Here is a 25,248-nt window from a genome sequence, read left to right as displayed (position 1 = left end):
CAGTGTTCATTTTTAATTTAATCATTTACAAATTTAAGTTCATGAATAGAGTTCCCTTTTATAATGTATCTTTTACTTTTATCTTAAGGTAAAAATGGTCAAATGTATGTTTTCTTGGGACTACACCAATTGAAAACCTTGAAGTTGACATAAATTTTAAGAGGCAGTAAAGTATTCATTCATTCATTAATTTTCTATCACTTATCTGGATCTGGGTCACGGTGGCAGTAGACCAAGCAGCTCATTCCACAAGCTCATTCCAGCTCATTCCCTGTCCTCAGCCAAGCCCTGTAACTATTCCCAGGGGATACCAAGGCCTTCCCAAGCCATCTGGGAAATAAAATATCTCCCACATATCTTGGGTCTTCCCCAGGGCCACCTAGCAGTTGGATGTGCCTGGAAGACCTCTCAAACCCCCTCAGCTAGCTCCTTTGGATGTGAAGAAGCACTGACTCGACTCAGAGTCTGTCCTGAATAGTGGAGCTTCTCACCTTGTGCAGGAATGTAAGCCCAGATACCCAATGAAGGAATCTCATTTCAGCAGATTCTATCAACAAGTGTGGTCTTTCGGTCATGGCCTTTAAGTTCATGACCATAGGTGAGGATAGTATCAAAAACTGGTAAATTGAGAGTCTCATCTTCTGGCTCAGCTCCTTCTTTGTCACAACAGTATGGTACATCGTCCATAAAACCTCACATTCTGTCAATCACACAGTAAATTAATGGTGGCTATAAGCGGAATTTTAAGTGTTTTAATATGAAAGCAGCCTCCAGCTTGTGGAGTATTTGGTTCTTTGACATCAGAAGTCATTGGTAGCAGGACTGAGCATCAGCATGAAGATGCATGTCAAAATTCTCCATTCTTGAACTCTCCAGGAGCGATAAAGTCCAACTGAATTGACAAATTACAATAAGATGAAACAGAATCAAAGCTTTTTGCAGCCAAATCATTATTGCAGGTTGGGATTTCCAACTGAAAATGAATTGGATGTCGCTTTGGCGTTGACGCTTGTTTTTGTGTTGGGTTGGTGCTTGAGAGCTGGGACATGGTTGTCTGTAGAAAAGCTGCAAAAGTGAAGTATTAGTTCATGCTTGTGAGTCTCTTTCCAGGGTTGTGCTTACGTTTGGCAGGAGGATTCAAGCAGAATTAAAGCGGTCTAATGCTTGACAATTCCCTTATAAATAAAAGAACATCGCTTCACATTTGATAACTATTCAGCTGTCAGAAAACCTGCTGCTGAGCCACTTGCTGTTTGGCTACCAGCTCTGTTATCAGTGCACGAGATGGAATGAGAGGGACACGGTTCGAACACTGTCGTGAGGTTGACGTCCACCCAGATGTGATGGGGTGAGTAAGTCTGTTAGCCTATGACTGATCGTGATTAAGCATTTGTCTGTGAGAGAAAAAGGCTTCCTCCACCACTTCCTTGTACCAAACAACCACAATCGTGCTTCTGGTCTCTAGTCACAGGGCCTTTGAGTTTTTGTGTGCATATGTATAAAATAACCAAAGTAAAAGCAAAAGGGCCGCATATCTAACACTTTTCTACTTTCCTTTAACTCCATTTCACCTCTGTTTTCTTTTTGCCATCCCTTGGCTGCACTTCTTATTATAAACGAGTGATAAGCACCTTTGCCGAGACATTTATCTGAGCAGACGGTGAAAATGACACTTCAAGGTCTGACCTGGCAAACAGTCCAGCGCTCACACACGTACACAGGACAAAGTGGGAAACAGAGGCTGTAAAAGGTCATAGATGACCGAAGGAGGCTGCAAATACAAAAAGGATGGCGGCTTAGAGAAAGGAAGGGCATATTTAGAATGGAGAAAGATGAGAACGGAGAATTAACCAGAGAACAGTTTAACCTACAGGATACAGGAGATTTGACATGAAAGCTCACTTTTTGCAGTGTTGCATTTTTGGAGAGACTTCCTGTGCTTGCAGCTTAATATATTGTTAAATATGCATATTTTTGAATCAACCTTTGACCATTAAATCTGACTCATGTCAAAATATGCTATATTATTTTCAAAGGCCCACAGTTCCAGGTAAACAAAATCTTGTGTTATAAGCGGTAGGTGAGAGCAGGTGAGAGAGACAGCGCGTTTTGCACATCCGTGACATATGTCACGGCAATCTGCTCTCTCAGACAAGCAAATAGTGCCAGTATGGGCTCCTTGGGGCACACCCGCTCAGTCTGTGGATAAGTGGCAGTGCTCACGGGCAAAGCGAGCAGCAGCCTTAACATTTAAAACAATGGGCACACCTGTGGTATTAAAGTGTTTTTTTAAATGCATCATCTGATAGCTATGCTTACATGGAGCTATTAATCCATGAATAAGCCACCTGCTGACATCTGTCCGTGTTGAAAAGGTGTGAAATAAGTTTGCATATATCATTTTTTCCGGAGTTTAAGTTGAACCTGTTCAAAAATGCCTCTTGAAGAGGAAAAACCAAGTCACACCGGAGTATAGGTTGGAATTAAGTCACACTTTTTTGTTTAGGTTATTCTGTCTAATAAAACATTAACTTCTTGGCAGAGGTCACAAAAAAAACAAGAAAATGAAACATCACAGTTTACAAATGCTGGCAAAGATGTATTCAGTAAAACTATATTTGCTGTTTTGTGATGGCGGTTTGCTTTCATGTTTTTTTTTATTTTTTTATTCCAGCGTGTGATGAGCGTTTGCACAAAAATGTATTTAAGTAAAACTGTTGAGCTTGTGTGCGTCTGCATGTGTATGTTTGTGTGCTGTTTTGCAGCCTGGGGAACATGTTAAATTAATCCTATTTCATTTGAAGCTGAAACGCTCTTGCGTAGAAAAAGGCCGAGCCTGCATTTTACATTCTCCAGTCCAAACGGCGAGCGCACGTCCTCTGTTCACTCTTCATTTCAGCTTTGTACCGTTTACCTTTAATAATTGTCAGCTTGTCGCTGCTGAATAATCATCGGACTGAGAAGAATAATGACTTTGGTATCTTTTGCATAATCATGCGTTGTCTCTTTCGCTGCAGTACTGTGCTTTTTTCCTCTCCTTTTTTTTTTTTTTTTTGCACTCTGAAATGGATTCATGCTAATTTTACTATCTTCTTATTCTGTCCATTTTGCCGAGTCAGTAGTTTTGCAGAGAGAAGGTCCTCAGTGATTGGAGGTCATGTTCGCTGAATTTTAATTCTTGTTTATGCCGGCTGTAGCATTTTCTGTGTACACATATGGAAGAAATGCAGAGTGGGATTCTGTCCCCTCTGAGGAGATTTGAGGTGCTTTCAGTTAAAAAGCTACTCGCACATATTTTTCCTTCTGATTTTATACTGCTGAGCATTGAAAATGATAATGTGAGAAGATCATTTGTATTTCCCGGCAATAATAACAGAAAATCAGATAAAAGGCAGCTGATTTTACCCTGAAAATATTTAGGTTTGATAACATCGGTTTGTGTGCATAATTTGCCAAATTAGTTTTGGACCAGTCGTGCACCAACTCAATGTAGAGTGCACCTAGCGTGTGCAACATATCCAACAACCTTCCTAGCATTTTCTTTATCAGTGACTTATAAGTAATCTACTTGTATTCACGGAAAAGAGATTCCTCTGTCAGGTATCCGGGTGTACACTTCTGCACAGGGTGAGAAGCTCGACTATCTGGGAGGGACTCGGAGCAGAACCGCTGCTTCTTCACATTGAAAGGAGCCATTTGAGGTGGTTCGGGCATCTGGTGAGAATGCCCCCTGGTGCTCTCCCTAGGGAGGTCTTCCAGGCACGTCTAAGTGGGAAGAGGACCCACGGAAGACCCAAGACAAGCTGAAGAAATTACATCTTCCAGCTGGCTTGGAAATGCCTCTGGATCTGCTGGGAAGAGTTACAGGGACTTGGCCGAGGATATGGATGTGTGGTGCGAGCTGAACTGCTCCGCTGGTACCACAATCCAAATCAAGATAAGTGACAAAAAATGAATGAATGATTGACTTAGTGCACCAGCAGAGATACGTATGTCACTGGTGTTACTACATTGTTTTAGTTTAAGCTGAAGACGTCACATTGTTTAGAGTTCACAAGATGTGCAGTTGCTTGTCTGAAATTTAGAAACTTCTCAATATGTTCTCAGTACCTTCAGCAGCATCAAAATCTGGACCGCACCTTCATTGTTATCATAAAGGCTTTCAACAGGGTGTGGCACAAAGCTGTTTGGACTACCACTCATGAGGTTAACATCAGAGCGGACCTCATAAATGTTCATAAATCTTGTACAAGAAGACCCACCAGTATGTTCCTCTGCAGGGGCAACACTGGAAAACGGTTCAGGGCAACTGTTGGATTGAGGCAGGGTTGCTTGCTTTCTTTGACCCAATTTAGTGTTTTCCTTGACATCAGGATTGATGCACAAAGACCCTTTTAGTGCTGAGCAGACACTCACCAACCTGTGCTTTGTTGATGATAATGATGGTTTGAAAAACAAAGAAGTACCTTGTGGGACAGCTGAACAGAAGCTCAACAGCCTATGGAATGGAGACTGGTGAAGACAAGAGGAAGATCATGACCAACAGTCTTTGAATCTGTGATGGCTTGATGGCCACCTGCTTCAAATATCTGGGAATTATTGAAACTGATGAGTGATCCAAACAAGGGGTTGAATAGTGCAATCAGCAGCCAGAGGTACTAAATGGTAGAAAATACAGGAACATCACCAAAAAGCACAGGATAAGACTGCTGGTCATTTCAACCCTCCTAATCAGTCATGGATCATCACAGTCGGTCTACAAAGGAGACTCCAAGCCTTTGAGGTGAGACGCTATTGGGAAATCATGGTCAACCCATACAAAGACCATGTTACAAACATTTTGGGAACTCTGTGAACATATGACCAGGGGCATGGGGGGCATGCTTTTTCTGAACAAGTGACACAACTAGATAAATTTGTACCAGACCATGATTCAGCAAGATGTAGCATGTTTTCTCACCTTTTTAGCCAAAGACAGTTCAAATGTTCTGTTTCGTGTCATCATAACATCATAACATCACATTCAAGCTTGTACAGTACAAGTTCACATTAATAAAAAAAAAACTGATTATAAAATTTATTTTCTCTGTGATTACACTTTGTGGTAAATATGCATCAAATGGCAGCTAAACATTCAAAATTTTCTGGGTGGGGAGGCATGCCCCCAGGCTCCCCTCATGAAGTGCATTCACAAATCCACCCCCACCTTTAGAAAATCTTGGATGTGCCCCTGCATGACTGCCTCCTCTCCATGTGGAGATGTGGTGAGATCTGCTGGACTTGTGAAGCCCATCGAGAAATGACAGGAGACTGACATCAAGGAATGGATGGATGTAATTCTTCTCACCAACATAATGAAAGCAGCTGAGGACCAACCCAGATGGGCGTCACCCGTCAGGAAGTCATGGGAGGTGCCCCTAAGGTCTGCTCACTGTACACTGTTACAAGCATGAATTCAAACAACTCTTTTAACCTGAAGATGCACTTGAAGTGGGTCTTCCTTTCATCTGGCTCATAACACTCCAGATATTCATGCGGTGTGTGTGAAACCTGAACGGAAAACACGCGGGGAGGGTGCAGGTCATTGATACTTGCAGACAGACGGAGAAATTGATGCAGAAACTGTTGAGTAAATTGTTGAAAACGCCACAGCAGCAGAGGTAGACGGATTTGTTCGACAGTGTTTACCCGGGAGATGAACAGATCCGATTGCACTTTAAAACGATCTGTTCATTTCCATTTTTTTGCCGCTTGGAACATTATGCCATCGCTCCCTAATCCCCATTTGTAATTAAATGTGTGCTTAGGAGCTGCACTGGGTTATGTAAACCCTGACTCTCATTGTGGCCCACGATGCCGAACAGTGAAAGGACAGGAATGTACCGCATCCATCTTCCTCAGCGTTTCTCTGACTCTTAACACCATTCATCGCTAATTTCATTCCCTTTTTTCTCTCTCTCTTTCTTCTCTGTGATGCACGCTTGCATGCAAGCTCTTCCTTCTGTGTGGTTTTCTTATTCGCTCCCTCGTAGAGAGAACACACAGAGGAAATCAAGCATTCAGTGTTCGACCATCTGAGAAATTGACAAGCATCCAAACGCCTTGTGGCTGCAGGTTTCCAGAGGAGGCCAACTGATTATAACTATTTAAAAAAAAAGAGAGAGAAAAGGAAGAAAAAGAAACCTACTTTGAGATTTGAGACTGTTTAGGTGTAAAGTAGCTTCTGTCACACTGGTTCTTAAAATTAGCTTTGCTTTATTTTTTCTTTCCAAAAATTGAATCAACTGATTTTTGCCATCTCTGTTATGCCAAATCTCAAATCTCATTGCTGTTTTTCTTTTTCTTTAACTTATGTTTATTCCACTTTGTCTGTGTTTTTCATTTTCCACACCTTTGTGACTCTTCTTCATTTTTCTGCTCCCAACTTCTATTTTTGTCCTTCATCCCTCACATCTCCACCCTGTCACATTCTGAGGACAAAGCCTGCTCAGCTCAGATGTCTTGAACTTTGCTGCCCCCTCCTGGTGCTATATCACTGTTTGCATACGTCCCATTTGTTGGTGAAGGCTGAACTTAGTGTGTTTGTGTGTGCGGTAAAGAGAGTTGACTTGTGTTTCTTGCAGTCATGAATATTCAAAAGAACGACAGCAAGCCATTTTACACATTTTACTTCTGGTCACCAAATTTAAGACATGAGAGGTTTATTTTCAGCTTTTCTCCCCCTGAAGAGCCATAAAGTTGAATTAACACAGTCAGTGGTTTGTATGTTAACCGGGAGCTGCAGGATGCTGCACCAGATGTGCAGCTTCCATTTGTTCAGCGCATCAGACTTGTTTCTGGAAATGAGATCTGCAAAAGTTCCCTTAATGCCGGAGAGCAAGATGAGCTGGGATTCTGGGTTTGCCAGTTTTGCAGTTAAAAAGGTAACATGCTAAATGACTGTATTTATGCAGTATTTCTCTTTCATGCCATCTGTCTGTCTCCTTGGACAACATCTTCATCTGCATCATCTCAGTCTCCCCCTCCAGCTGTAAATATCTATCAGCTGTGGCTGTGGAAGGAACCTGTGATGGTCTCGCCTCCTGTGCCCAGTGGGAGTTGTAGACTCTTCTGCTTCACGCTACAATATCTGTGGATGAGCATTGGCCTGCTGCGCCTCAGGACCTGGACAAGACTTCATATGTCTTCATTTGTAACACAGAGCTCTTTTAATTTGCTGCTCGCCATTCTGGCACTGATGTTAAGTAAGACCATAAAATGGCCCCACACTGGTCTGCCTGGCGGCAATCCTTAAGACATCCTTTAAGACATTATATCAGCTGTGCAGCAAATATAACACGTGACTTATTTTTCCTTGTTGTGCCTTTGAACTCTCTTTGAAATTCAAAGTCCAGAGAGTAGACAGAAATGTAGTTTCACTAAACACACTTTGGGTCTTGCTTTAATGCTCTGAAGCACATAGTGCACGTGTATTTGAGAACGTGTCCAACTTCACTTTGGTGGAGGCACAGCATAATCTGAGAGCATAGTATGGCGGAGAGTGGGAAGAGTTTGTATTTCGTCAGTTTATCACTTGCATTCATTGGACATAATCAAATTCAAACGGTGGTGGATTAAAGTGAGAGGTTTTCTGGTGAGGAAATGGATCTGCACACCTCATTTTAAGACCAGCAAACACATGAGAGCACAGATGAGTGTCTGTAGACTTGCTGTTAAAGAATGTAGGTACTGCATGTGAAAATGGCACCAGCTTTAGGTGGAAAGTGGCACTTGAACTGTGCCATGTGTCACTTTAATCCATTGGTAAGATATCTTTGAGTCTTTGACTTCTCCATTTCTGTTTTTGTTCTTCTAATGAAACCTGACATGGTTTCTGCTACATTCTTGTTCCTGAGGATAACAACATTTACTGATTCTGCAGCATTTTTTTTTTTTTTTTGGTCATAATACACTAACAGGTTCATAATAAGGTTCTTGTACCAGAACGGATCTGGTTCTGCTGTGATGGAAAAGGTCTATATGGGTATCAACAGCCTTGTTTGACTTTCTGTCTTCTGTCGATACTGCTTAGCAAACTCTGATGACTGCTGCCTCTTGACTGTCTACACACCTGACTGAGTTAATGAGTCAATGAGGTGTGAGTAGAGCAGAGAGAAAGAGAGCATTACTCGAACTGTAACTGTCTGTTTTTTTTAATAATGTGCATGCATGTCATTGGTTTCGGGTTCATACTCATGGTCACGTTTGGTTTTGCTCTTGTCCTTTTCACCCACTAAGCAGGAGTTTGTCTCCCATAAATCTTCATTTACTCTCATTAATCATAAGTTCAACGTGCTCGAGGTCAAATCCAGGCGTTTGGCACTGACTAATCCATCTCAGAGTGGTGTCAGCTCGCAGAAACACTCTTGAGGAACACACGCTCTTGACTTTTACCAGCAGTGGGTGAAGCCAACGCTGTGGGAATGATGCAGAGTCGATACAACAACTACACAATCACAATCACACTCACAATCACAATTGTGACAGTCAAGGTCCGCGTTTCTTTCTCGATGGTAACAGACACTTGTCACTTACTCAAGGGGGAAAAAAGAGATTATAACCCCACACAGTTTCATGAGTGAGTGAGAGGAAAGAAAGCAGATTTCAGAGCTGAAACATGACTAAAGTGTGAGCGTTTGAGTGCGCTGAAGAGATTTGACGAGCGCACTACCCCGTGAGTTTCTCACTTAATAGGTTTCCTCCTCCTCCATCTTCTGCTTCAATCGCTAATTATGTAAAGTGCGAACTCACTGGAAAATGCACACACAAACACTCACAGACTGACAAGAAGCATCTTAATTACCATCCAAAAAAACATCCTTGCTGCTGCAGATATCACATCTGTAGAGCAGCACATGCTGGCGCTGCAGCTCTGAGCCGCGTTGTGTTAGTACAGTTGTTGAGCATGCACACAAAGGACACATGAACACTGTGTGTGAGTGAAGTGTAATCACCTGTGGCGTCGTGCCGTGGGCCGTTATTAGCTGAACACAGAGCATGAATGTCTATAATCACAGCTCTTATATGCACAGCCTGATGTTTGCATTGCTACAGATGCATAGCGGTAATTGCTTTGTCTGTCTGATGTTAATTCTTTGCAGCTGCTGTGTTGATGTATGAACTGTGCTCCAACTCCTCTAGTTTTTGATGATGGCTAACACATATACAGTACTGTACAAAAGTCTTGAGCACTGTAGTTTCTGTACGGGTTTTTTTTTTTCTTCTTCCTTCATTGAATTGCTATTAAAAGGCCAAATTTGAAAAAAAGAAAGATGAAATTATAGAACATTTTGTTCATTTGTTGTATCTTAAAGACAGTAACAGACCCCAAAATCATTAATCCCCCCCCACACACACGCACCCACAATCCCTTTTGAAGTTTATCCATATAGAGTCTTTCTACCAGAAGGACTCAGAAGGTGAGTTAAAGCTGATAATTTTAATGCAACAAGATACCGCACTAAATGTTAGGGTCTGTGGTGAATTACATTTGGCACTGGTCCCCATCATGGCTGAGAGTAGACTTGAGATGATCACAAATCCTGCAGATGAAAATGACAAGAAACAGAGCCTGGCATCAGGCAGAGGATGGGAGCCAACTCGTGGTGGTAGGGTGGAGGAGGGGATGTCTTGTTGATGATCTGTTAGCAGTGAGAGGTGAGTGAGAATGTTGATGTTTTAAGAAATGTGCATGGTTCCTGTTGGTTGAGAGCTGAGACAAAATGGAAAGACCTGCTTCTTTTTAGATTAAAGCCAGTGTTAATTAAATGATTCAGGGTAACTCCTTAAAAAAATCTGAGCCCTCTGGTAGAACTTACTGCATTTCTTTTTTTGTTTTAATGATATTTAATTTTTACTTTTTTTTTCTTTTCTTTTTTTTTCATTTAGAAGCTTTAAAGTGTTTTTAGATCTATGCTTTGCAATATATGCATTTCCTCTAGTTTTCAGCCTGCAAATTACTGAAAGGTGATGTTTTATGTTGAGGGGAAGGAGTTATCTTGTGTGGGCCATAAAATTATCTTGTATGCATGCAGCATTTAATTTGTGCATGATTACAATTTGTTCCAACACACACAAAAAAATATATTTGAAATCTCAAGTAATTATTCAACACAGTACATGTAGCATTTTGTTGTTTTTATTATGTCTTTTCTTCTTCTTTTTCTTCTTCTTGCCAAAGGTTTTTTTTTTTTACATTTCTGGATGAAAATAAGCAGCTGAAACATAAGTGTATAATGCTGGCTGAACACTTCTGTTAGTGGTCACAAACTAAAGGTTTGCAACTCTGGACCACTTTAAACTTGGGGGGGAAGATGACATACAAATGCCCACATACTCAGAGTCACCTCTGTTGATCTTTGGCTTCCCGGGTGTTACAGAGGAAATAAGAAGACAAAAACAGTAAAATTCAATGAATAATTTATCAGTTTGTTCAGGTACGTCTTCAGCATTTGCATAGTTTCCACATATTTATGGTTTTTAAATATATTCAGCAGAATATACTTTTTCATTGCAGACAGAATATTGCATGTTATTTCATAAGAAGCACGACTACATTTGAAGAATCTTCAACAGAGTTCAAATGTTAACTTCTCGTTTTGTTAAAACAGGTAAAACCAATTTCAGAAGGACTTTTTGTCTCTTTGTGTTTGACTTCAGAGTGAATGGCACAGTTGGATGCATTGAGTACTTTCTTTGCTCAGCCTTGTCTCTTTGTGTTTTCTGAATTCTGAGGTGCAGACTGACTCAGAACAAGTCTGTCTGGTGTGAGTTTTTTGCAGCTGCTGTGTTGATGTATGAACTGTGTTAAAACCTTATCTAATTTTCAACGATGATTAACATACACAGTAAATCCCGCCTAAACCGTCATCATATAAACTGGATATTTGCACTCACCAGACAAAAGCATAGGTCCCAATGCTTTTATATGGTTTTCCAAGTAATAAACACTGTATATAACAGATTTTTGTATAATGGATTTTCGCTCAGGTCAGACAAAACGTCTCATCTGATCACAATGCATTTTTATTAAAAACCCCTCGCATGTACCGGACAGAGCAGTCTGGACGTGCCCAATAACAGAGGTATGAAATGAAGTTCAGCACTGTCACTCACCGATTTAAGGAAAGTGAGTACTGTATTTCCTTGATTAAAAGACTGGGCATTTGTTTTTTCAAACTGTGCTCAGACCCGGTGCCTAAACAAGGCTGGTGATTATTAACAAAATGCTGGTGTTAAGTTTCACACATATCCCTGGGTGTGACGAACAAAACCGCTTTAGATCAGAGCCCTCTGCATGGCTGTGAACCCATGCACCTGCTAAATGGCAGACACCGCAAAGGGCTGTGATTTGTCACTTTTCCAGTTTCACTCTTTCCTCTCCCGTCATATTTCAAAAGCTTTTGCAGTATGCACGCTGATTACATGCGTTTGGCAGAAAAATCCACTAATATGATCAACTTTATAACACAGAGTCGGAAAAAGAAGCTCAAATGACCCGCAATTCGTGGAGGGAAATTACACGTACCATATTGTTGGTTTGGAGGTTGATGATTGTTTAAAGAAGTGGAGCTGATGGAGGGACAAATTAATCCAAGGTTTACAACTCTGGACCACTTTAAACTTGGGGGAGGGTGACTTAAAATGCCCACATACTCACAGGACACCTCTGTTGACCTTTGGCTTCCTGGGTTTTACAGAGGCAATAACAAGAAGACAAAAACTGAAAAAAATCAATTAATAATTTATCAGTTTGTTCAAGTAACTCTTCAGGATTTGGTTCCACGTATTTATGGTTTTTAAATATATTCAGCAGAATATACTTTTTCATTGCAGACAGAATATTGCGTGCTATTTCATAAGAAGCACGACTACATTTGAAGAAGCTTCAACAGAGTTCAAATGTCAATTTCTCGTTTGTTAAAACAGCTCAAACCAATTTCAGAAAGACTTTTTGTCCAGTTGCGTTTTGACTCCAGAGTGAATGGCACAGAATGATGTATTGAGTACTTTCTTTGCTCGTCCATGTGTCTTTGTGTTTTCTGAATTCTGAGGTGGAGACTGACTCAGACCAAGCCCCCCCCCCCCCCCCCCCCCCACACACACACACACACACACACATACTTCAGGCACAGGTCTGAGACCTGACTTGGCTCATAAATCAATACATGTCTCTGTCTGTCTCTGTCAATGAGACGATCCGTGTCTGACTGGTGTTAATGCTTGTGGTGGGGTGGGGTGGTGGTGGGGTGAGTCTAGCTGTGTGGATGGGAGTGAAGGAAACACAAAGAACAAGAGGGTCAGTGCAATTTTAAAAATGAGCACAGTGAGCCAAGGTTTCATTATCCTGCAGGCTGCTGTGCCCACTCAGTTGCCAACTTCTTCGTTTGTAGAATTTCCACATTTACATGAGCCTAACGCCACAACACTCAATGCTTTAATGCCTTTGTATTTGTCCTTTATGGAATATAATATTTGACATGATACACACCTGTAAGTTGTGCTCATCAGGAGAAATTCCGTCATTCCGGCAAACTTTCGTATCTTAAAACTCATGAACCATAAAACTCTCGAAATTTTAATTTTTCATACATAAATACTGGAAGGTCGAAGCTCTGCGTGCCAGAAACCATGCATTTCTGACATTTATAAATGCCTTTTTGGGCTGAATTTTGGGTTTTAAGTAGGAAACATACCAGAAGTCCTGAAATGTTCACATTCCCTGCCACATGGTGCCAAAAGCTGCTCAAATGTGCGAGAAGGTCTCGACTGAAGTTCACTTTTGGCAAAAATAAGATGGGTTGACAGCCCTTGTGCCCATTTGAAATATCCTTTTATATCATTGTGTGCAGAATGGTGTTTTGTGTCAAACGTTGCCACTACTGTGGCATAAAATGTCTATATCTTGACATTAAACAAACTGACACAGGTTTCAAAGTATGAATCCCACTGATATCATTTTTATTTAGGGGTAGGAAATGAGTTTTCATTTTTAATGGAGATATTCTATTATTTTTTGTAACCAAGTGATAAATTGGTCATGAGACAAAGATGCTAATTGGCAAAAAGGTTCAATGTCTTAACATAATCTATGAACATTCCTAATAATTTTCCACTGATGCATGGAACACCTACCTAGTTTGGCATCACTTGGATGGGAATCCACTTTGCAATAATAATAATAATAATAATAATAATAATAATAGTAGTAGTAGTAGTAACATGGGTGTGGAAATATTGCTATATTCCAACAAATTCCAAAAGTACTTCTAGTGTAGAGGTTTATGGCCTGTATATCACCTGTCATAACAATGAACCACAATAAATATGATTTACAAAGAATAAAACATTAAAAATAAGCTGTGGAAATTGACTGTATATTGTAACTCAGAAGTCCCCAATGAAGTGCATTTGATAAAGTTACACTGAAACTTCCACATTTCAAATCAGTCCGAGGATGCTTACAGGTCTTTAAAAACTGTAATCATATTTCTGCATCTTTTTGATTTAACAAATGGTCAAAATTTGCTACACAAAAATAAAATGCCATTTTGTTTCCACCCACTGGCAGAATGTCAGTTGTCACGATAATTGAGAATCATCTGGTCACTAATCATGGCAGCACAGGTTGTAAGTAAAAGGGCGGTGCAAGTGAGTTAGTAGCTTGCACATATAGTGGTGTGTCATCAGCATAACGACATACATTTATCAGTGATTAGAATGAAAGCCCAGAATGAAAGCTTGCAGAATTTTAAAATCAGCACAAACTGAAAACTGACCATTTGTTACCAGAACAAAGTGTCGACTGCAGAAATTTGAGCAAATCCAATCAAGACTTTTTATGCTCCTCCTCCCAGTTGAAAAAACATCAAGCTGAACTCTGTGAAATGCCACATTTCATTACTTACAGGTACAGACCCTCTCTGATAAAATGCTTCAAAACATCTGACCTAAAGTCTCAGTGTTCCTCAGATGCAGCCAAATGGTGGTGCATTTCTGAGGCCGCAGGGCTATTTTTTTTTCTTTTAAAAGCTAAGGTGTCAAAACAGGTATTTCATGGTTGGCTACCCTTTTTAATCTGTCTCTGTCCCCATGAGCTTTCCAGGCTGCTGACAGCCTTCCTATTTCTTTGCCACACTCACTCTTTTGAGCTGAGAAGAAAACAGAATGGACTCATCCAGCCCTGCAGCCATCAAACCTCGCCTCTCCGTCCTTATTCCTTTAAATACAAGGATACCCTGTGTGCATATATGTGCATAACCACGTCGCCTCTCCAAATAAGGCTTCATTGTTATTGGACAAATATTCTGCCATCCAGCACCCATGGAAGGAATTTGCCAGGGTGTGGAGGAAGAAGCGTGATCATTTAATTTTCTGCACAGTGAGCAGCCCGTACACACTGCAGCTTCTGCTCCATGTTGTTTGATAGATGGTAAATGCAACAGTAACTGGGCATGTGAGACTTGTACGTGTCCAGATAAAATATGGGCTATGCCTGCCCTCACACTCTAGCTTTAAACCGAGTTGTCTTCTTTTCACACTCTTGGATTGCTATGTGATATTTGTGTAAAAGTTTTAAATGCGTCTTAGGGTGGTCTCCCATTGACAATTTGTGATCTTCGGGTGTCTACGTTTTTGGTGCCAAAACATATTCCAGTACCCAATTGCAGCCTGACATCAGGTGTAAGGGGGAGTACAAGTAATGTAGAACGGTCTGAGTGATTGGGAAATGTGTGATGATGCAACTTTTTCCCAAAAAGGGAACAGTCAAGAGTGATATTTAGGGAAAGTAGGTGACCTTGGGACAATAGGGTCCAACATAGAGGAAACATTGTATGAGAAGAAGTCTTCTTCTGATTGTCTTCTGCAACATAAATCCCACAAAATCATGGAAACAATGCCTTGCCAGTCATCCATTCCACTTGTTTTCGCCGCACATGCATAGGCAAATTCAAAGTGTTTAAAAAATTGGTCGATGGGCGGAGCAATGCTAAAAGATGTTGTGAAGAAAAGCAAGGCATTAGGTCGTTTTGATATTTAAACTTTGCCTCTTCTCCTCCTTCTCTCAGAGTCATCAATCCTGTCCTTTGATGGAAGCATGTTCATGAAGGTCGTGTTGCCAAACGTCATGCACACTGAAGCTGAGGACGTTTCACTCCGCTTCAAGTCCCAGAGGGCGTTTGGTTTGCTCATGGCTGCCACATCCCACGAATCAGCAGATACGCTGAGGCTGGAGCTGGACAGTGGGCGGGTCAAACTAATGGTCAACCTAGGTATCGTATAAACCGTCCCCATTGGCTGAGTATAGAGGGAGACATCATTGGGTTTTCATTTTTCTCTTTCTTTCTGTCCAGACATGATGTCAGATCTAACGCTGACTAAAACACATCTGTAGTTTGTCTATGCAGTTGCATGTTTGGTTTTGACTTGCTTGCACTGTAAGTTTTTCCTGCATTGATTCTACGATGTCTCTGTAGATTTTTAAGATTTCTAACACAACAACAAAGACATCCATGCTCTGCAGCACATCTTTTGAACAGATCACAGATCATTTATTCATTTTCATTATTTTGTTTCTGTTAGGCATTCTACGAAGAAATCTGTTCTTCTCAGAGCTTAATCGACTGTTCAACTTATATGAATAGATGTCACAGTCCTCTGACACACCTTCATAGTTGCACCCGTTTGCCATCGATTCATTAGTACGTTTTAGTACTGCACTGAAATACATTCTTATTGTGTGGGTTTGTTTCTGTGATCTCTATCCTCATGATAGCGGGTTCATGTTTCTCTCTGTCCATGAGCAGTCCTTGGTCTAGCTGGCATCTCCCATGCCTTGTTCAAAGATGGCACTCACCCCTTCAAAGGCCCCGAGCCTGCGGCCCGTCTGGTAAACAGCCCGATGCCACAGCGCTCAGCACGCCTGCAGATGGTTGCACGAGTGGCACATTTAAGAGTCGTTTTCCAGGCCTGCACAGGTTGAACTGCAAGGGAAATCACTGTAGTCTGTCCTGTTAGACCAAAAAAAAAAAAAAAATTCATTTTTGCTTTTTACCTTTTTAAGGCTTATTCTGCTATCACACTACACTTATTGAAAAATCAGATTAATTTCAGTGTCGTTCACTGTGATCCATGTGACTCTGTTTGCTCACCGAATACCCAAAAACATCTTGCATCAAGTTTAACTTTTAGGTTTGACACATGAATATGTTTCAAACAGTCATAACACTAACTTTGAGATAATGGAATTAAATAACATAAAAAATGCTGACTATCATATTAGGTAGCTATTTCGCGTAACACAGCCCTACACATTCTATTCTAGTGACCTATTAGTGTTTCCTAATACAAATGTACCCATTTCAAGGAACTATAGTACTAATTTATGACAAAACAAACATGCTACCCCAATCAGGCTGCCGTGGCTATAGCTTCCTTCCCATAGCCTTAGCTTCCTGTAACTTTGTTAATGTAGACTACAATCCGGATCGTGATGTTCTTACATTATTAATGAATATTTATGAACGCAGTGTTGAGAATATTTGCATGAGTGGAAAGATGGAACATTCTGTTCAACTTGGGTTTTCATTCAACGTGGAGATGCAGAGTTGAATGAAATATTGTGTCAGCAATTGGAACCATTATTTGTTTTATATGACACTCTAAAAAAAAAATCTAAAAAACTAAAAAAATCAATAGATGTTTCTTGTAGGAATAGGAAGCTGGCAGCAGGTGGTAGAGTGGGCCTTGTGTTCAACCAGTAGTTGAGTCCCACTGAGCTTAGATGGAGCCATTGAGGACCTTAGCGATATGGGTGGAAACACACCTCTGCTCTTGTCAATTCAGCAAAAACAAGCTTCTATAGCCATGAAACACTGCAGCTACCGATTTTAGTTTTATAATTTTATTTGAATTAATAATTTAAAAAATTTGAAAAATAGTTCTTTCGAATTTAGTTAATTTAGTTTTCTTGTATCGTGGAAGCATTTTTATCCCCCTGGGATGAAATATGGGGCGATATAGCGATCAGCATGTCCATCCATCAACCACTTGACCAATTTCTAGCATAAGGGTGTACTTAGGTGATCCCGACATCACTGATTTGTGCGGCCGATGGGGGGATATGTCATCTCCTGATGAATCTTGTTACAAAAAGCTAATGGAGGCGTTCAATAGGACAAAATGTATGGGAAATAAATGCACGGTAAATAGTAATAAAATGCACAGTTTTTATGTCACTCATCCAATGTGACAAAATAATGATTGTCACGTGACATACAATCCACCAATCAAAAGACATGAATCCATTTAGGTATCATCTACATAAAATATATTGTTTTGCTGCATTGTATAGATGATGAGTTACCGCGGCGATACTGCAACAGATGGAGCAAAAGCCAATTATGAAGCATCTCGTCTTGCACATTCTGTCAGAACCCACATATAAAATTAGTACAGATTGGAGTTTGCCTGCAGTTACAACAAAAAATGGTAAAAACAGTGTCAACTCTGTAACTTCTATCTTCTTGTAAACAAATAATATTAGGATAAAGTTAAGAGAAAACATCCAAATTAGCAGCAAGGAGGTGGAACACATCACATGCACCCAATATTCTGAGCAAATCCATCCAAATCCAGTAGAATCTGCCCTCTGACGGGGATCTTTGGCCTCTGTAAGGTGCTGGTGCTGCGCGGCTCGAGGCTGTTTGCTCCCACTTTTCTGCTGCGGTTGACGGCACATGACCAGCCTGGTCACATGGATTTTAATCTGCACATCTCAACCCGCCATTCATAGATTTAAGGCTCTTTTTAAGACAAATTTCTCAAACAGCCACTTGCAGACATTTATTATACACAGATGTTTGATGTCACTTTATGTGGAAAGCCAAAAAAAAAAAAGATATGCAACGCTGTGACTGCAAGTGTTGGTTGAAAAATCGATGTGGCCATCGAATTTCACGTGGCCATTTTTGAGTAGCATCAGACCTATAATGGCAACACAGAATAAATCACAATCAATCGGGTTCAAACAAAGAAAACAGGACATTTTATGCTATTGGCTGCAGCATTACGCTGAAAGGAATTGGAATACCAATCATAACAACAGCCAGCCAGGCTAAAATGGCTGCCAGGGTGTCATGTGACCGTCCCCGGAAGGTGGCGTTTCTTGTTCTTGGATGTCTGCAGCTGTAACCTTGAAGGATGCGATTTCATCTGTCACTTATTCTCCCCTCCCCATCTAGACTGTGTCAGGATAAACTGTAACACCAGTAAGTCAACAGCTTTTCTTTCTTCAATGTTTGATTATTGCCTGTGTGATAGACGTAGGGCCCCAAATGTGCCAATGCACCCCACTGACGACAAGAGGTCTCAGATAAGACGGGGAAAGTAACGGCCAAACATTTGAGACATGCAAGTCTGATTTAAAGGGGTCATATTGTGCACAATTCCTAAAAGGTTCTTGCAGTTAAATATGCATCAGTTTCTGTAATGAATGAAGTCCACAGCTGGAGTCCTGCTTTCTCTGTGGGACATGCCCACAGACACGCCCACACAGGCTGTGCCATTCAAAAATACATTATTTCATCATCTGCCTGTCAAATGCAACAAAACAACTCCATATTTATCCTTGGATAAGACTAATGTCTACAGGGATATAGCGAGGTGCTGCATGTGAGCGTGCAGGGCGGCTTTCGAACCCGCTCGGTCTGAAAGCTCGCGGCTTCACAGTGACAGTGTGGTAGACGCTCCACATGAACATGCATGTGGAGTGTGTGTGTTTTTAGAGAGTGTCAAAGAAAGAGAGAGAGAGATGCCCTTTCTCCTTTCTGAGAGTAGGTGTGGCCAACAGTAGCTCCTTTCCATTTAAAGTGACAGGCACAGAAACATGTCTTCAGCAGGCAGAAACATCTTTTTAAGAAAACATCACTTCAGTGTGAATTTATTGGTGGTCCAAAAAAAAGTTCCTTTTTAAAATGAATGAAATACAGTATCACCCCTTTAAATGAGAACTTTTCCAAATTAATTCTTGCTATTCATTTTGAATATTTTCTTTATTTCTGTAGCTACTTTCAAACATTTGCACTTTTAGTGTTCAGACATTTTATTATTATTTTTTACCTATATTCTTGTCTCACATGCTTTTTTTTTTTGTCTGATTCATCATTAATTTGATCTTAATTTGACATATAATGTTCTGCTGTTACTCGTGAAAAGGACTCTGCTGAAGTGGCAGATCTACTCTCTTATTTATATTGATTATATTGATTACTGTCACTAATGTAGTAAAGATCCAGTGAGCAAACATTCAAAGGGAGATTAATTTTAGCCCCATTGAATTTAGGGTTTTACATCATGCTTTTGTAGCTGAGTTATTAAATTAAAATTAAATTATTTTGCTTTTTTTTTTGTTAAATCTTGTCATTCAGTCATATTTTACCACATGAAAAATTGCAGCACTGAAGTTACAAGTTGATTGTGTTAACTGGCTTAAATTAATAATAATTATAAAAATACATAAAATAAAGTGCATATTTTGATATGCACTTGATTCTGTTTGGATGTGAATGCAAAGCTCAAGCCATTTCATGCAAACATGAAGCGATGCTTCCCTCTAGTGGCTATTTATTAGAATATTTCATGTTGCAAAATCTGACCTTTTGCATTGTTTATGGGCAAATACTGCAGCATTGTCATTAAAAGTAGTTAAATATTAAAATCAGTAAACCAATTCAGTTCTGAGTGAGATTGTTCAAAATATGAGTCTGAAGAGTTTATGTATGATTTTGTTTTTGTTGTAGCACCTTGAAAAATGAGGTAACACTTTGAAATTCCTCTTCTTAATCACAAGTTCTGTCAGTCTGAGATGTTGAGTCCTTTCGTTAGTAACAGCAAATCCATCCATTCTGATTCTGATTTATTGTGTTATTTTCTCTTTTGTCAAATCCAAACCAGATTGTAAATGATGGATGTTTTAATCGGAGAAAACATTGGAAATCACCTATTGCCGAAATAGTTGCTTTTTTTTGTTTGTTTTTGTCATTCCAACATCACAAAGTCTTTCCAGTTTTACTTTTTTTTTTTTTTTTTTATGAAAATGAGGTTTTGGTTTGTGTTCGGGTGTTCCCTGTTCCTGGACTAATGACCCCTCCTCTCCAGGCAAAGGCCCCGAGGTTCTTTACGCCGGACAAAAGCTCAACGACAACGAGTGGCACTCGGTGCGTGTGATCCGCCGCGGTAAAAACTTCAAACTGACCGTGGATGATGACATGGCTGAAGGTATTTCTTTTGCTGTTTCATGATTCCTGATTTTAACACTTGACTGACTGGATGCTTGTTTGTGCCAGAAAACAAAGCTGAGAAATTCTCACAGAAAAACATATAAAACAAAGGTTTAACATCATCATCATGAGATGAAAAGTCAACATTTGGACTTTGTGTGTCAGATTCATGAAATTCTACATTGAAAATTTAATGTTCTGAGTTACCTTGTTGCAACATCGGGAGATTGACGTTGGAGCAACATTGATGTCATGTTGATCGATGTCAAAATGTAATGGGACCAAAAAACAAACAAAACTCCTGGACATAAATGTATGTGAATGCTACTTTTGAAACTGATTTATAACAGAAACAGTGAAACATAACAAATGTGTCAAATCTGAGTTTCATCTCACAATTTTGATGTTCTCATTTTTCATATTCCTTATTTATTATCCTTTTTCCTGGTGGAAAACAGAATTCTGTGGCCTGTGGAATCATCAACAGCATGGCATCATAAAATATTAGATTTCAGTGTGTGTGTGTGTGTGTGTGTCCCCGCCTTCTCTTTAACCCTTTTATCTTTTGTCGTCTTTTCTTTTCTTTTGCGCCTCAGGTCAGATGGTGGGTGATCACACCCGTCTGGAGTTCAAGAACGTGGAGACGGGCATCCTGACTGAGAGACGCTTTTTCTCCTCTGCTCCTTCCTCCTTCATAGGACACCTTCAGGTATCGCAGCACAGAGTGTGACACTGAGGATGGACCGGCACCAACCCCTTCCTTCCTTTCCTTGTTTTTTTTGTTTTTTTTTAAGTTAAAATCATTACATGAAACAGAGTTTCAACTTGATATCTGTTATTTCTTCACATATTTGTTTGTTTGTGAACGGCCTTTAACTCAATCAAAGGTCAAAGTCTGCAAAAATCTTGTGAAATTGGAAAAATCCCTATCCGTTCATATTGAAGGAATTTTCAAAAATTCATAAGTCTGTCAAAAAAGATCAAAATTCTTTCCTATTTGAGATCATTATGTCAGATGGTGTCTTTTGTAGCCTGATAAAGTTTGATCTGGATTGTGGATTTTGTGCCCATTTAAATTTAACATTGAAAACCCCATTTAATGTATATTTTATATTGCATCTTAATCAAACATGCCCCAATCACTCTCATATTTGAAAGTGAGGTGTAGACTGACACAAAGTTTGATCCAGATCTTATCCGGATTGTGGATTTTGTGGACATTTGAATTTAATATTGAAAAGCCCTTTTGATGTACATTTTGCATTATATCTCAATCAAAAGTGCCTCAATCACTCTCATGTGTATCACTGAGGTACAAACTGGGACCCTCAATAAATAGACTAAGTTTGATCCATATCTGATTCATATTGTGGATTTAGTGGATATTTGATTTTAACCTTGAACCACCCTTTTGATCAGAATGTTATATTATTTTTTAGCTTATGAAAATCCACTTCTGACAGGACTTTCACCATGAAAACTTTTTCCAAGGTAAAAAATTGTGGAATTGGAAACTAGTTTTGGCAGAGATTTATGAGCGTGATGCTGTAGTTTCTATTGTTAATGCTCATATCCCTGGTACACTGGGATGTATCATGAAGAGTCATTTAACATAAGTCAAACCAGAAGGTCTTCCGGTCTACTGCATGCACTAACTGTGATAATCTCCCAAATGAACTCCTCCTTCAGAGCCTAAAGTTCAACGGGATGCAGTACATTGACATGTGCAAGAATGGGGACATCGACTTCTGTGAGCTCAACGCCCGTTTTGGCATGCGCGTCATCATTGCTGACCCCGTCACCTTCAAGACCAAAGGAAGCTACCTGGGCTTGGCCACCTTGCAAGCTTACACCACCATGCACCTGTTCTTCCAGTTTAAAACCACCTCACCCGATGGTTTCATCATCTTCAACAGTGGAGACGGAAATGACTTTATTGCTGTGGAACTAGTGAAGGGGTGAGTGGGATGTTGCGTCACTGCCCAACTACCTATGGACCTGACTGTAGCTATATCAGAGTCAGCGCTGCTGCGTATCCCATAGACATGTCTGCCACCTGCTGGATGGTTACTGGATGGTTACTGGATGCAGAATTGATGATGAATTAGGAGCAGGTGTGGCTGTCAGTAACAGAGACAGACCATTTCTGCAGAGAAATGTAGTAAATCAGAGAAATAAACGGTCACTTTCTGATTGGTGAGCAGCAGCTACAGCCTAAAATTTAAATAACACGGCCATAAAGCCATACCAGTCAGCGGGAAAGGATTTTGTACGAGAAACAGTACAAAGATGGTGGTTGCATGATCTGCACGCAGTGAATGGGATGAGAGAGAGCTTACTTCCTGATTGGTTAGCGGTGACTATGTTTGAAGATTTTGTCTGATATTAGCTGAAACAGACACTTCTTCGTTCTCTCTCTGTCTCTCTCAACTCGTGTGGTTTTCTTGAAATGAGCTTCTTCTTTCTCAGTTTCTTGCTTTTGCAACACCTGGATCTGGTGGCAATCAAGTCCTCTCCAATTTGCGTTACAAAATCGGTTTCCTGCAGGTGTTTGAAATTTCTTTTCAAACACCTCTTTTCTTGTCTCTGCCAGGTTCATCCACTACGTGTTTGACCTGGGGAACGGGCCGAGCCTCCTGAAGGGGAACAGTGACAACCAGCTTAACGATAACCAGTGGCACAATGTCGTCATAACGCGAGACTCGTCCAACACGCACACACTGAAGGTGGATACAAAGTCAGTCACTCAGAATGTCAATGGAGCCAAAAACCTCGACCTGAAAGGTAAAACCCTCTCTGCCCTCCTTCTGCTGGAGCTGACACATCACGAATATCGAACTTGACCTTCATTAACATTTATCTATACTGTATTAAGATTCTTTTACATGAAAGCAGTGGTGAAACCATCAACAACAACAACGTGATGGTCATGTGTCCCTATAGGTGACTTGTTCATCGGTGGCCTTGCCCCCAACATGTACCAGAACCTTCCTAAGCTCGTGGTTTCCCGGGAGGGTTTCCAAGGCTGCTTGGCCTCAGTTGACCTGAACGGGCGCCTGCCGGACCTCATCAGTGATGCCCTGTTCCGCAGCGGGCAAATCGAACGCGGCTGTGAAGGTACATTACCGCCTGTACAATCACAAAAAAAAAAAAACACTTCTTAAGCCAAATACTTTCAATCCTTTTTTTTTTCTTTTTTTGCGTAATACATTAAATTAATCAGTTATTATATGTGATATAATAATTTTAAAAATATTCCTCACCATGTCATGTCTAATCTGAAAAATCTGATAAACAGTTTGTCAAATTTTACACATTTTAATTCCATTTAATGTTTTTGTTCCATTACCTTATAGCTGTTAAAAACCAGTTCAAACCCATCTAATATATGTTCGAATATATATTATATAATATATATTCTATTTTAAACAACTTAAAGTAAATTTTAATCTTTTCTGTGAAAGATTTTGTATCCAGTTAAAATCAGATTGTTTATATTTAATTTATAAATATATTTTTATAGATAATTCAAACAAATTATGTGGTCTGTATCAGTTTTAAACACATGCAACTTTCAAAACAAAATTTAAATAAGAATTTAATCTTTGATGTAGTATTTTAAAATACTAAAATATTTGATGGTCAAATATAACACACAGACATTTGATTAACACTGTAATTCCAACTCAAAGCTAAAAAGAACATATCAAAAAATGTAGTAGTAGTATTAATAATAACAATAATAACTATTTAACATTTATTAACATTTATTTTTGGAATTGAAGGCTAATGGAAACACAGATTTGTCTATCTATAATATTCTTCATTTATTTATTTGTTTTTTGGTAAAACCATCACCGTGTTTAAAAATCACAGACCTCCTGCAGTAGGCCACATGATTCCTGTGGAGGGCAGTAGAACATTAAGATGATTTTGTGTCGCAGCACAGCCTGTGTTGTGACTTTGAAGCCAAAAATCTCACTTAAGCATGATGATGTAGCGCTGGAAGTGACGACCCTTCACTAACACTTACTCTTGTTTTTTTTTCCACCCTGTTCTGTTCTGTTTACTTTCTGTCTGCGCTAACAAAGTTGGTTTCACCAAAGCCGACTTGCAAGGTAGAGGGTTAAACTCCTCCTCAAGGAGGCCTGCTTGCCTGAAAGTCTGCTGTGCACAATGCATCCCGCGTCTCACCATGGCGATAACATCTCCGCATGTTGCAGAGGCAACTCTGAAATCAAGGAGAGGGAAAAGGCGTCATGCACACATCAAACAGATGAATCTGATTATCAGCTGATGACAGCGGCGCTCTGTCGTCAGACTCTTCGATTAGAACAGACCAGGCGTCAGAAAACCGTCTTCCAATTACAGAGAATATAAGCACACAGGATGCCGAACAGGTGCGATATGTGGAGCTTGTATGAATATAAGCAGCTGGCTTATAGATGTTATATAAATAAGCTTGCTTGAGATGAATTCTGCTGCACCTGTAAAGCAGATGAGAAATTCCAACCAGCTCTGACAGACTGCAGCAGCTTCACCGAATATATGAAAAGACATAAAACATCAGGTCACGTTTATTCTTTCTCAGTAGTGCAGTCGTGGATAATGAACCATGTGACACAAACAAAAGTTGGATCATGATATGTTTGTAGTTTTTGAGTTACTGGGGGAAAAGCAAACCTCCTGAATCCCCTGTCTGGATTTGGATTTGGCTCTTCCAGTAATATCCACCAATGTATAGCACCGGATTAATTGGTTAATACTTTGAATTACCCTGATATCTAACTTGCTGAAAGAGGTTTTGAATAATACAGCCTGATCGTCTTGCACTTTACAATACTCAAGCTGTCCTCAGTCATTAATGACTTGCAGTTATACACAACCACCACCATGTGGTGGCACCAGCAGTGCAAGATGCCCGAAAACT

General features: G+C 40.1%; 1 protein-coding gene across 1 annotated transcript in view; it reads left to right on the top strand.

Moving 5' to 3' along the window:
- LOC117502739 (neurexin-3b-like) overlaps nucleotides 1-25,248 on the top strand; it is a 460,000-nt gene that overhangs the window by 139,917 nt on the left and 294,835 nt on the right. Inside the window, 8 exon segments of the mRNA XM_034161843.1 lie at nucleotides 15,108-15,311; nucleotides 18,282-18,308; nucleotides 20,197-20,316; nucleotides 20,915-21,027; nucleotides 22,008-22,276; nucleotides 22,912-23,102; nucleotides 23,262-23,435; nucleotides 24,410-24,436. Of these exon segments, the coding sequence (XP_034017734.1) occupies nucleotides 15,108-15,311; nucleotides 18,282-18,308; nucleotides 20,197-20,316; nucleotides 20,915-21,027; nucleotides 22,008-22,276; nucleotides 22,912-23,102; nucleotides 23,262-23,435; nucleotides 24,410-24,436 (1,125 nt within the window).

The sequence above is a fragment of the Thalassophryne amazonica genome, chromosome 21 (genome assembly GCF_902500255.1).
Source record: "Thalassophryne amazonica chromosome 21, fThaAma1.1, whole genome shotgun sequence".
Lineage (NCBI taxonomy): Eukaryota > Metazoa > Chordata > Actinopteri > Batrachoidiformes > Batrachoididae > Thalassophryne > Thalassophryne amazonica.
Note: the sequence above shows the minus strand (reverse complement) of the source record. Positions and strands in the feature narration are given on the sequence as shown.